This window comes from Pituophis catenifer, unplaced genomic scaffold, assembly GCF_029215685.1.
Source record: "Pituophis catenifer annectens isolate HBS135680 unplaced genomic scaffold, rPitCat1.0.hap2 SCAF_13, whole genome shotgun sequence".
In the NCBI taxonomy this organism is placed as follows: Eukaryota; Metazoa; Chordata; class Lepidosauria; order Squamata; family Colubridae; genus Pituophis; species Pituophis catenifer.
In genome coordinates, this window is record NW_027256893.1 from 21,036,979 (window position 1) to 21,051,378 (window position 14,400).

The 14,400-nt window shown below is 38.9% G+C and overlaps 1 protein-coding gene across 1 annotated transcript in view; it reads right to left on the reverse strand.

The window, feature by feature from the left end:
• The window catches only part of TOX3 (TOX high mobility group box family member 3), an 80,048-nt gene that overhangs the window by 9,019 nt on the left and 56,629 nt on the right, over positions 1-14,400 (reverse strand). The window contains 2 exon segments of the mRNA XM_070953111.1: positions 3,215-3,472; positions 13,950-14,012. Of these exon segments, the coding sequence (XP_070809212.1) occupies positions 3,215-3,472; positions 13,950-14,012 (321 nt within the window).

Here is a 14,400-nt window from a genome sequence, read left to right on the forward strand (position 1 = left end):
CCCCACGGAGCCCAAGGAATGGCTTTGTAGAACAGCCGTCCTTTGCGAATTAAAATAATTTCTCAGGTGATTGTCCACAGTCAAGTGATGCTTCGGTTTTGTAATGGCTTGTGATGGTGTTTGCTAACGGGTTTCCATCTGCTTATGTCTAGATGTATACATATTTTTTCCCCCATATTGTGATATGTGCCCTGGGTGCTTTTCCGAACACAAATGGTACTTTATTCAATTTTTCCCTCCAGTAATTCATTTAAGAATGTTGATATTTTGCATTACCATATTATTAAAATGCCAATGCTAATGATACTGTATGCCTTCTCTCTCTCTCTCTCTCTCTCTCTTTTCAGGGAAAGGAAATCTCAACCTAACAGAATGCATTTAAATGAAGATAAATGCTTCTTTCTTTCCTGTCCATAATCATAAACTAATCAGCAATATGAAAAATTATCCCTTTCTGTTTACAAACACACACAAAAAACACACGGGCTAGTTAGGGAATGTAAGACAAGGCATCCTGGGCTGCCTTATTAATCTTTTCTTGCAAGAGGTAGGAAAATGTTAATCCAGCGACAGCCATCTTTAATAATTGGGGAGACCGGTTGAGTTTGACAATAAAACTGCTTACTTGCACTTAAAATACAGCCATCCAAACTTACTAATGGAATGTAAAGCATTATTTATTATTCTGATTGTCTTCTGGCAGCAAATCTAAGAGAAGCCTGTAAAAGTACTGTTATGTAGCTAGTCAACTCGAGGCCCTGAGGGGAACATGGGTGAACTTTGACATAACCTATTTTTACTCATGCCTCTGGCGGTTTTATATTCAAGTTTTGTAGGTGCACATGTCAGGCAGTATTCAGAATAAATCTGGAGACACGGTGTATTAATCATAGGTTTTGCCCAAGTGCATTTCATTTCTTCGCCGTTGACGCTTGAAAATTTCATGACATTTCTTCAAGGTGACATTCCGCTGGACATCTCAACAGGGTCAATCCATAAATCCAATTAAAAGAACGATCCGTAGCTATATAAAACTGCCTGGAATGATGATGTTTCCAAAAACATCTAGGATTGCATGTGGTATATAAAAAGTTGTGTTCTCGGGGAAACAACTCAACATGGCTTAGGCCTGGAGATGCATGAGACAGTCTTCTCCCAGTAGCTTTCTGCCTACTCAAAAAAAAAATCAGGATAGTAGGCTTCTTGGGTAGCCATTTTGTCATCTTCAGGCACCACAAAGATGAAGCTTCTGCATAGCTGAGACCTTCTTTAGAACCATGTTTTCCCAGAAATTAGATTGGTTCCATGCTGTTATTTTTTTACAAATCCATCAAACCCTAGTTTTCATGCATAGATTGGTGTTGACCAGAATTCTTCTCCTAGAACAGGGGTGTCAAACACAATGTGGTCGAATCCGGCTCATGGGGCCGGCCCGCGTGGCTTCAGCCCGGTCTACCCAATGCGAAGAAGAAACATGCCAGCAATTTGGGGAGTGGTGTCAATCTGGCCACGCCCACCCAGTCAGCCACACCCACCCAGTCAGCCACACCTGTCCATCACCCCGAGGTTAACTACAGTCCTGATGTGGCCCTCAATGAAATTGAGCTTGATACCCCTCTCCTAGAAGCTGGAGATAACAGAATAATGGAAGTGATCTTGGAGATCTTCTAGTCTAGCTCAAGCAGGAGACCCTATACCATTTCAGACAAATTGTTGTCCAATCTCTTCTTAAAAGCCTACAGTGATGGAGCACCCAAAACTTCTGGAGGAGGGAAGCTGTTCCACTGATTAATTGTTCTAACTATGAGGAAATTTATCCTTAGTTCTAGGTTGCTTCTCTCCTTGATTGTTCTGTTCTTAGAGAGTTTTTATTTATTTTATTTTGGAATCTGCTACAGGCGTTGTTGGATTGAACGGTACATAAACAGCAGGTAAAATGGATAAATACATTTGGGCTCACAGGAGGAGAACATGTTGTGAGAACCACAATGGGTGTGGCAACAATCCGTTGCCTAACATTCTATACTCCTTGGGTTATTTACTCTTAGTCTCCCTGCCATTTTTACTCCGTGGGTAGCCATTCGTTGCTTTTTATTTTGTCAAAATGAATACATGGGGAATCCAGTAATATTCCTGGTAATACAGAATTCTCTGTTCTTTGTAACATACCCGGTTTCCTTTTTAATTATTTTTTTTAAAGCAATATTTATCTTTATTGGGATAACAGGCGGTTCAGCAAGAGAGATGTCCAGATGGACACTGTTGCTCATAGATGTCACCTTCAGATTTCAAGAAATATTCCAGTTTCTATATATCTTACCCAATATTGAAGCTATATCTGTAGTATCTGTAAAGTCTGTGACTTAACTATCAATACCGATTTAACACTTGACAACAAAGATGCAATTAAAAAATCGAGAAGCTGAGCACTGCTGCATGCAGCCATTGTACGAATGTAGATTAATATCATAATTATTTTATGGCCCCGTAGTTAGTTCTTTCAGATACAGCAAACCCAATTGACCATGAAATGAAATTTCATAGTTAAAATGCCTCTTTTATGTTTTTTTTATTGCGGTCATAAAAAAAGGGGGCTCCAAGGAAAAGATCATTCTTAAAATATACAATTTAAATAAAGGAATTTTATTATTAATAAATATTTATCACTTTAATAAAGTGTGTATTTTAAATAAGTAATGACGGGCATGTATCAACACGGCTTTGAAATATAAATTTAATATTCGGGATGATGTTAATCTTAAAGAGGCAAAGGAACTCAGTAGAAAATCTGGGTATTTTTAGTGGATCGTTTTTCTTGCTTAAGATTACTGTGAGAAGAGAATATTGGTAGCTCGGGGCTGAACTGTGGGGTCCTCGACACTCTCTGAGCTTGGTTGGTTTCCATGCAGAAGTTTCATTACCAAACTAGGTGACAGCATCAGTTCCAGAAGGAGATGAGGTTTGTGGAAGAGAGAAGAAGAATGAGAAGAGGAGGAGGAGAGGCGGAGGAGACAACAACAACTGTAGGGTCCTTGGTGCTCTCTGAGCTTGGTTGTTTTTCTTGCAGAAGTCTCATTACCAAAGTAGGTAATATCATCAGTGCAAGTTTTAATGCTAGTTTTACATCCTCCCTATTTCTTTGCTGCAAGAAAACAGATACCATAAATAACCAGAAGATTGGGAAAAACACACACCAATATATATATGTTCCTACCATATGTAATCCATTGTTTTGGATAATGCCATCTTGTTCCACCAAGTTTCGAGATACTGTAATGGAAGGCAGATCCAAACTCTGGGGTGGAAACTGAGGTGTGAATTCACTTCCTTGGGCTCCCAACTGATCACTGAGGCCTTGAAAAGGCAGGAGAATATCAGCCATCCCTAAATTCGTGGGATCCAGTTCGGGGGGCGGCGTAATTGGTGGAATCTCAAACTCTTCGTCGCCAAGGCTTGGAGTATGGAATGTTTGCTAGAAGAAAAAGAAATAAATAAATTCTTCGTTACGATCACGCAACAACAAACACTCTTTTTTAAAAAATGTCTACGTGGAGATTCCCAGTGCTGTTTTTCCTTGAAGACGTTTCGCTTCTCATCCAAGAAGCTTCTTCAGTTCAACAACTTCTTCTTCAGAAGTGAAGAAGCTCCTTGGGTGAGAAGCGAAACGTCTTCAAGGAAAAACAAAAAGTTACCTTTTGGGGGGGAAAAAAGCACATTTGGGGCATCTTTTAAATTCTTTTACACTCCTCACAATCTGAGTCTCAAGTTCTTCTTCTTCTTTTTTTTTTTTAATTGTAAGTCACAAGTGTGCAGCACGCTTCACATCTGCCCAGCTCTTCAGATCCTTCAGATTAAAGATTCAACTCTCATTATCATATGGCTTTAATGATGTATCAGTATTAACTGTTTTTTAATGCACACTTAATTAGCAACATCTGTCTTTGTTGTTGGAAGGAACATCGGTTAGCCTGGGATAGGTTTTTTTTTTTTAGTTGGAGAACAAATTGCCACTTTATTGATATATTAGTAAAAACAAAACAGAACAATCGTCTTACAAATTGTTCTGACACGACCATAAATGCTCCCAATTTTGGTAGTGCACATATGTACTGATAGTAAAGACTCGTAGCTCAAACACTTGAAAAGTTTAGAATCCTATTTCAAATTCCCTCTTATTATTCCATTTATTTACAATAGGCAGGTTGTATCATATTAAGGGGATTGTTACAGTAGTCAAAAGGTTTATTTACTACAATTGGTGATGGATAAGGCTTGTTAGGAAATGGTTATTTGTCTAACTAGTTGGTCAGGCAATATATAAATCAACAATGTATGTTTGCAGTCAGAAAGGTATTGTATTGCTTTAAGACTGTATTACATCATCCTGTATCCTGATTGGCTAAGCTCTGTAGCCAATGTACTTAAGGGAAGTCAGGATCATGGCTTATGTGGATACTACACCATTTACCTGCTTATTTGCTGTAACTCTCTATCTGATCTCTCTGCATGATCACTGTTTGATCATAGCTACATGTTGCTTTCTACTATTTATTGAATGTTTTGATATTGAACTTGTTCCTGTTTTGAAACTCAAGAACAACTGTTTTATTGTGTATGACTACAACTGGTAAGAAGACTTTGTACTTGAAATATCCCTGGATTGATCTTTTAACTCTCATTTTATCTGTGTATGACTTGGATTGTTTTTGGATTTTGCTTTACTTTTTTTAAAAGTAAAAGACTACAACAACTCAGTGTGTTTGTATATTGACTGTGACTGTTCACAACCACTCCCAGTCGTTTTTCATGCGTTTACTCAATGGGTACTCTGCTCAATAACCTACAACATTGGTTATGAGCCAAGAATATCCTTAACAAGGCTTTCAACCTACATGATATTTAAAATAACAGAGCTGGAAGGGACCTTGGAGGTCTTCTAGTCCAACCCCCTGCTTAGGCAGGAAACCCTATACCACTTAGACAAATGGTTATCCAATCTCTTCTTAAAAACTTCCAGTGTTGAAGCATTCACAACTTCTGGAGGCAAATTGTTCCACAATGGTTCCTAAAAGGGGGTGCCTTGGTTTTGTTTACCTGGAACAAGATACAGATAGTCCTTGACTTACAACAATTTGTTTAGTGACTGTTTGAAGTCACAACTGCACTTGCAAAAAGCAACATATGATCGTTTTCCACACAATCGTTGCACCATCCCCATGTGATCATGTGATTAAAATTCAAATGCTAGGCAACTGGCATGTATTTATGATGGTTCTAGTGTCCCGGGATCATGTGATCCCATTTTGTAACCTTTGGACAAGCAAAGTCAAGGGGGAAGCCAGTTTTGCTGAACGACTTTGTTACCGACGTAACAACTGCAGTGCTTCGCTTAGCAACCGTGGCAAGAAAGCAACCCTGTCTTGCTTAACCATAGAAATTTTGGGCTCAATCGTGGTAGCAAGTCAAGGATTACCTGTATGTGAGTGTTCATGATAAGGTCTCTTCTGAAAAAAAAAGTGACAATATCTGTTCTGGCCCAATATCCACATGTAAATTTCTACACTCAAATTTACACTCCACAATTTACAACTGGTGGAACATCCATCATTAAGTGATGCCAAGCATTCAAAGTGCAGTGACCGTGGGGGTTGGGCACACAATCATCAGAGCTTCAGGTAAGTCACAACTTTGACCAATCATAAATCAAGGACTACCTGTACCTTGTTAATTACCTGTACTTTGTTGTTAAACATCTTTTGAGAGACTCTTTTAACCAACACAGAAACATCATTGTTCCATTGTTCCAATTCATCTACTAAGATGTAGATAGAATAGGCAAGCTCTAGCTCCAACCTTCAAAGTGATGTCATCTAATGGGACCCAAGACGTAGACCTTGTCCATCACAGCTCCTGCCCTCTGGAATAGCATCCTCAAGAGGTTCAAGGTAACCCCAAATCTGCTATCCTATATAGACCTGATTTTTTTTTTAACCCATCAGCATTCAGTTAGGAAGTGGGAATTTTATTATCTGTTGGTATATCAATCTCTGGATTAGTCTGTTATTTAGTACATTGGGTACAGATTCATTTTGAGTTGGATGCCCTATACATTTGATTAATAAGTCAATAAATAAACACAGCTGTTAACTTTTATAGTAGTAAGCCCAATATAAAGGATACCTTCTTAGACCAAAGTAGAGTATTCACCCAATGATGGCCAGTAAGTTCTCTTTTGATTATGAGCCCATCAATATTTCAATTATGCAGCCCTAGTTAGGGTGAAAAATGTCCCATCCAGCACTACACATAAACAAGTGTGGCCTTATCAAGTGTGACCTTGGTCACACTTGGAATACTGCATTCGGTTTTGGTCGCCACGATGTAAAAAAGATTTGGAGACTCTAGAAAGAGTGCAGAGAAGAGCAACAAAGATGATTAGGGGACTGGAGGCTAAAATATATAAAGAACAGTTGCTGAAACTGGGTATGTCTAGTTTAATGAAAAGAAGGAGTAGGAGTGATATGATAGCAGTGTTCCAGTATCTCAGGAGCTGCCACAAAGAAGAGGGAGTCAAGCTATTCTCCAAAGCATTTGAAGGAAGGTAAGAAGCAATGGGTGGAAACTCATCAAGGAGAGAAGCAACTTAGAACTAAGGAGAAATTTCCTGACAGTGAGAACAATTAATCAGTGGAACAACTTACCTCTAGAAGTTGTGAATGCTGCAACACTGAAGTTTTTAAGAAGATGTTGGATAACCATTTGTCTGAAGTGGTGTAGGATTTCCTGCCTAAGCAGGGGGTTGGACTAGAAGACCTCCAAGGTCCCTTCCCTATTCTATTCTATTCTATTCTATTCTATTCTATTCTATTCTATTCTATTCTATTCTACTCTATACTCTACTCTACTCTACTCTACTCTACTCTACTCTACTCTACTCTACTCTAATCTAATCTAATCTAATCTAATCTAATCCTATTCTAACATTGCTACTCCACAACTATTTGTTGCCTATTTTTAAAACCGCTGTAGTTATTTTGGGGGCTTCTGCACAACACAAGCTCTCTGATTGTTTTCCCAAATCAGCATCACAAAGCCAAATAAGATACAACACAAAACACTTAAAGAGTTTGAGCCATTGTTGCCAAGGAAAATCCAGAGCATTAATAAAGATATTAACTACCCTGTTTCCCCCAAAATAAGGTATCCCCTGATAATAAGCCCAATCGGGCTTTTGATTGCATGGCAATAGGGCCAAGAGCTTATTTCAGGGTTCAAAAAAATATAAAACAGGGTCTTATTTTCGGGAAAACACGGTAGTCCCAGGTATTGTGTTGTATTGGGGAAATTCTGTAGTGTAGTGGTCACAACAGATGGCATTGCCAAAAACTGCATGGTCATCTCCTTTGGTGTTGCTGTCCAGAAAAATTCAAGGCCTTCCTTCATCTAGTTACCTGGAGCTGAGCTTGAATTAAAAGACTTTACCTTATGTGTTATTATTATTATCGTTATGATAGGTTGGGTTTATTTTGTTTCGCTCAGTCTAGCAATTTTGTTTCCAAGGGAGGCAGCAATTTCGCTTCATGCATTATTTACATTGTCCGAAAGAGCGACTTAATGCCGGTTAATTTAAAAATGATACGTTTGGTGAAATTTCTCATTAAGGGGCTAGAAATTGTCATCCTTCAAACCGTTAATGATGATATAAATTAATAACTGCTCGGGAGAAAATGGAAACTGAAATGCGCGAGGAAGAGAAAAAAGGGGAAGTCCCTTTGCCTGTCGATGAAAAACTGTCAGCTGTCATTACTGCTCTCCCATCACGAAGGCAAAGGCAGCAGACAACAGTCTGCAGACATAAAACCATCTCGAGAAAATCAAGCAAGGCTCAAAAACACACACACACACTCAAACACATGGGTACAAATATTGCAACTTAATCTCAGCCCCGAAAGCTCCTGCTTTGCATCCGGGGAGATATTTATTCCTGTTTCAATATTAAAAAATGGGAGGGGGGGAGGAGAGATTCATAATCCACACAGACTCGAAGTTCACCAACACAAAAGGATGCACCGGGCACGGAAGGCGTTTGGCTAATAAAAATAACCCTATGGCTACATTTTACAGTTGGGATTGGCACGAAAAGCTGCCTGGTAACAGATGCAGTGATAATTTGTGACTCATTTACTACCCCATTACAGCTTAATGAAATCTAACATATCGCATTAACAATATGGATAAACACTCGTTCTTGATATCTGGCATTTGACTGTCTTCATTACCATCGTAATTATCATTTGAAATATTATTTCAATAAATATTTAAGGTGCTCCAGGATGGGTTTTTTGTTTTTTTTTTTAAAAAAGGAAACAAAATGGGGTGACAGCTTTTATGAAAACAGGCCCAGCTTTTAGCAAAAAGCAAAAAAAAAAAAAAAAAAAAAAAAAAGCCACTTCAATTTCTGAGGCTAGGTTTTTTTTTTTTTTTTTAAGGGCTAAAGGCACAAGCGAACTGGCAGGCGTTAGATTGAAATGCAATATAAGCTTTAAGATGTGACAAGCACAGATTGAAAATGTTACCTAATATTGTGGACTTGGTAACTAAATTTACCCATGATTTGATGACTGCAAAGCAGTCATCCACAGCAGAATATGAGATAGATAGATAGATAGATAGATAGATAGATAGATAGATAGATAGATAGATAGATAGATCAACACTGCAAGTTTTTAAGAAGACATTAGATAACTATTTGTCTAAAGTGGTGTAGGGTTTCCTGCCTAAGCAGGGGGTTGGACTAAAAGACCTCTAAGATCCCTTCCAACTCTGTTGTTCTGTTATTCTGTTCTGTTCTATTCATAGATAGATAGATAGATAGATAGATAGACAGACAGACAGACAGACAGACAGACAGACAGACAGACAGACAGACAGATAATGGAGAGAGAGAGAGATTCAAATGTTCTGTAGTCCTTCCAAGTATAAATTAAGTCAGACATGGCAGTGGAATTCACTTTGCAAAAAGGGAGTATTCTATGGAAAAAAAAAAGTGAACTCCAATAGTTGGGTTATCTCTATGCTTCCCTGCAATACAACTATTTTATTCTGCAGCACATTTTTCAAAGATGATCATATTTGTCATGTTTTCTGGATGTATACCTCCTAGGGTTTAACTAAAAAAAAGAAAGAAAAGAAGAAAGAAGAATCAAAACTGTCTCGTGGTATGATTGCTGTAAGTAATGTGTAGATCAGTGGATAAGGTGAACCTAATCTAAATGAAGAGAAAAGCTGGTGTTGAAAATAGTCTTGTGCTAAAGGATTTGGCCTGCTCGTATTCTGAAAAGTGTCTCCATGTTGTGCAATTTGATTCTGGAGATCCCTCTTAGGATCCGGAGAGGACTATGCAATGTTTTTAAGAAGGTTGTGTTACCCATCGTGATTATAAGAGCTATTCACTTTTTTTCATGCTTTTTTCTCTTAGATTATTTTCAGGAGGAGAGAAAATCCCCCAATCCTTAACCACAACAACAACAACAACAAAAAAAAAACTCGGTGTGTGTGTTTAAATGCCATCTGCACCAAAATGTTCAAAACATTTGTTCCTTTTGATAAAAATGCAAATTTGGAGAGCTGTTGTATCAACATATAACAGCCAATGTCTGACACGGTGAATTATCACAGCTGGAATTAAATTGTCTCTGAACAGCTGCTGGCAGTAGAGCCTTCATCAATGTTTGATTCAAATGGAGGAATGAAATTCTACAGAATGAAACATCATGTTGTCATTACAGATTGGGGAGGGGGGGGTGTTCATTACCACAACCAACACTGAAGCAAGCCGGTGCCAAGCAATCTTCCCTTATCTAAGCGATCTTGTTGGGAAGGGAAGAAAGAGAGGAGGAGGAGGAGGAGGAGGGAGAGGGAGGCATTGTTTGAAAACTACGAGAATAAAAATACCGCATTGAATATAGCCACATTTATCTCCAACAATTTTTCTCCTCTATAATTTCTTTTTTCTCTACTGTACAAGGATATAGGAAAGATAGGTAGGTAGGTAGGTAGGTAGGTAGGTAGGTAGATAGATAGATAGATAGATAGATAGATAGATAGATAGATAGATAGATAGGTAGGTAGGTAGGTAGGTAGATAGATAGATAGATAGATAGATAGATAGATAGATAGATAGATGTAGGTAGGTAGGTAGGTAGGTAGGTAGGTAGGTAGGTAGATAGATAGATAGATGTAGGTAGGTAGATGCAGGTAGGTAGGTAGGTAGATGTAGGTAGGTAGGTAGGTAGGTAGGTAGATAGATAGATAGATAGATAGATGTAGGTAGGTAGGTAGGTAGATGTAGGTAGGTAGGTAGGTAGATAGGTAGATAGATAGATAGATAGATAGATAGATAGATAGATAGATAGATAGATAGATAGATAGATAGATGTAGGTAGGTAGGTAGGTAGGTAGGTAGGTAGGTAGGTAGATAGATAGATAGATAGATAGATAGATAGATAGATAGATAGATAGATGTAGGTAGGTAGGTAGGTAGGTAGGTAGGTAGGTAGATAGATAGATAGATAGATAGATAGATAGATAGATAGATAGATAGATAGATAGATAGATAGATAGATGTAGGTAGGTAGGTAGGTAGGTAGGAAGGTAGATTGATTGATTGATTTCTGGCTCAGAGGCAGAAAAACTTGATTGCTGACCATATTTCTATCGATCTTAGTCGTTTCTGTTTACGAGGTCTACTCTGAAGTCCAACCCAGATACTGGAGGAGTTTGCTGCAATTTTCATTCCCTCAGAATAACAGAATGACAAGAGTTTGAAGGGACCTTGGAGGTCTTCTAGTCCAATCCCTTGCTCAGGCGGGACACCTTATACCATTTCAGACAAATCGTTGTTCAATCTCGTTTTTAAAAATCTGCAGCGATGTAGCCCCCACAACTTTTGGAGGCAAGTTGTTCCACTGATCAATTGTTCCCACTTTCAGGAAATTTCTCCATAGTTCTAGGTTGCTTCTCTCCTTGGTGAGTTTCCATCCGTTGCTTCTTGTCCTGCCTTCGGGTGCTTTGGAGAATAGATTGACACCACCCCCTCTTCTTCGGGACAGCTCCTTAGATATTGGAACACTGCTATCATGATAATACGTTGATGAACCTATCTTTTCTTTTATGTACACTCAGAGCATATGCACCAAGACAAATTCCTTGTGTGTCCAATCACACTTGGCCAATAAAGAATTCTATTCTATTCTATTCTATTCTATTCTATTCTATTCTATTCTATTCTACTCTACTCTACTCTACTCTACTCTACTCTATTCTATTATTCTATTCTATTCTATTCTATTCTATTCTATTCTATTCTACTCTACTCTACTCTACTCTACTCTACTCTACTCTATTCTATTATTCTATTCTATTCTATTCTATTCTATTCTATTCTATTCTATTCTATTCTATTCTATTCTACTCTACTCTACTCTACTCTACTCTACTCTATTATTCTATTCTATTCTATTCTATTCTATTCTATTCTATTCTATTCTATTCTATTCTATTCTACTCTACTCTACTCTACTCTATTCTATTATTCTATTCTATTCTATTCTATTCTATTCTATTCTATTCTATTCTATTCTATTCTATTCTATTCTACTCTACTCTACTCTACTCTACTCTATTCTATTATTCTATTCTATTCTATTCTATTCTATTCTATTCTACTCTACTCTACTCTACTCTACTCTACTCTACTCTATTCTATTATTCTATTCTATTCTATTCTATTCTATTCTATTCTATTCTATTCTATTCTACTCTACTCTACTCTACTCTACTCTATTCTATTATTCTATTCTATTCTATTCTATTCTATTCTATTCTATTCTATTCTATTCTATTCTACTCTACTCTACTCTACTCTATTCTATTATTCTATTCTATTCTATTCTATTCTATTCTATTCTATTCTATTCTATTCTATTCTATTCTATTCTGTCATCCCTAATCCTCTATTAATACAAATGAACCAGCAAGAGAAATAAAAATAAAGCCAGAGAAATTCAGCAGGTAATGGCCAAGGTTTCCATTTCCATCCAAGCATGTATTTTGGCCAAAAAAACCCAGCTCGGTTTGGAACCAGAGTCACTTTTGCTACCCTGATGCTCTTTAGAACAGGGGTCTCCAACCTTGGCAACTTTACGACTTGTGGACTTCAACTCCCAGAATTCCTCAGCCAGCCACAAGTCGTAAAGTTGCCAAGGTTGGAGACCCCTGCTTTAGAAGACCGTCAAGGAGAGGACCAACAGAGTGAAAAATAAACTACATGAATACTGGGGTGGCAAATGTCCTGTGACCAAGTCAGACTTTATCGATTCAGATCTAATGCTTCCATTGAACCAAGCCGCCACCACGACTCTCTAAGGAGAGCCTCTTTTCTTATTTTCCCCAGAAAACAAATAATCCCACAAATGAGCTGGGCTCCCTTTGTTTTCCTAAGAACCTAAATTGAAAAATAAAGTGTTTGTATCTATGGCCCTAATTAGTTGATTAGCGTTCAGTGAATTTGCTTTAAAATGTATGCCTACTGTGCCTTAAATCTGCTTCCTTCTGGTTGCCTTTGTGTGTGTGTGTGTGTGTGTGTGTATGTACACACACACACACTTCTAAATCCCCTATCTCAGTGATGGCTAACTATTTTGATGCTGAGTGCCCAAAGTGCATGTGCGCAAATGCGTGTGTCAGAACCCCAAAATGCAATGCGAGCGCCCCCCTGCGCATGCGCCCTGCCCCTGCGAATGTGTCCCACCCCCAGCTCATGTGCATGCATCCCCTGAGCATGTGCCCTACCCCCCCTTGCCCATTTTTGGCTTGCAGATTGGTGCAGGAGATCTTCCAGGCTCAAAACTGGGTGTGCGCATTCGCACAAACCCCCTAACTCCAATGCGAGCACCTCCGCATGTGCCCCACCCCCCATGCATGCATGTGTGCATCCCCTGCATGTGCCCCACCCCCTGCACATCCGCGGCAGAGACCCGTAGACTAGCTGGCTGGCGGGAAGCGTACATACATGCACGGTGGAGCTGGGCTGGGGCGACCCCGGTTCGCCATCACGGCCCTATCTCCCTCCAATGGGACTATAATTATCTGTCTGTCTATGTAAGAAATCGCAGGAGTGGCAGAACCTGTGGGAAGCGCTAAAAAAGGGACCAGCTTAGAATCCTTACATAGCCACAAGCAGTCTCCCTTGAATAAAGAGCGGAGGTGGCGCAGTGGTTACAGTGCAGTACTGCAGCTACTTCAGCTGACTGCTAGTTCAGCAGATCAGCGGATCAAATCTCACCGGCTCAAGGTTGACTCAGCCTTCCATCCTTCCGAGGTGGGTCAAATGAGGACCCAGATTGTCTTTGGTGTAAGCCGCCCAGAATCCTCGGAGAGTGGGCGGCATAGAAATATGAATAATAAATAAATAAATAATAAAATAAATTCTGTCGCCTCTTATTTAAATCCAAATAGGCAACAACCATTCATTGAGAAGATTCCTTTACTTAGGCATTTTAGCAATAAATCAGTTTAACTGGACCCTTCACACATGGACCTGATTTTTGTGCCTGATACAAACACGTGCACACACACACACACATAGATACACACAAAGACACACGCACATTCGCATAGATTTGTTTTTTTTATCGACATGCTACGTAAGTAACGCTCTTACAGACAACTAAATTGACCGGCAATGGTATAGTGTCAGGTTATTTTCTCTCTCATTAAAGACTTTATTTTGTGCTCCATAAAACGCAAGAAAATTTAGCACTTCGCCCATCATCTATTGAAAAAGGCTGCAAACATTATAGAAGTGAACAATAGAATTACAGTGTAAAGCGAAGAGGAGTAAAGTGTTTGTAGGGGTGAGGTGGGGTGGAGGAGGATGTGATGCTTACCTCATTCGCTGCAAAAAATGCGTTATTTGCTTCTGCCATATTCATATAGTTATTGTTGCCAAACTGAAAGGAAAAGCACGCTGTTAGTATATCGCACGATATTGCATTACGCTTCTATTATACCCTGCAACAAACCTTGGACAATGTAAATGTTATAAGAACAACTCTGACACTAATGCTATCGGAGTGGGTAGTGTAAAGAATTAATTTGGCACACTTCTCGCACTTGCCAAGTTTCAACAACTTTTAAATCAAATGTTCAGTTGGAAATCCTGAGAACTGACAGGCCTTGGCTGGTCTTTCTTAAAAACTCTTACTTTAACCGTTCCTTCTAGAACCACTGTATCCAGAGTGGATTTGATTTAAATCCAGTTGATTTAAACCAGGGATCCCCAAACCTGGCGACTTTAAGACTTGTGGACTTCAACTTCCAGAATTCCCCAGCCAGTAT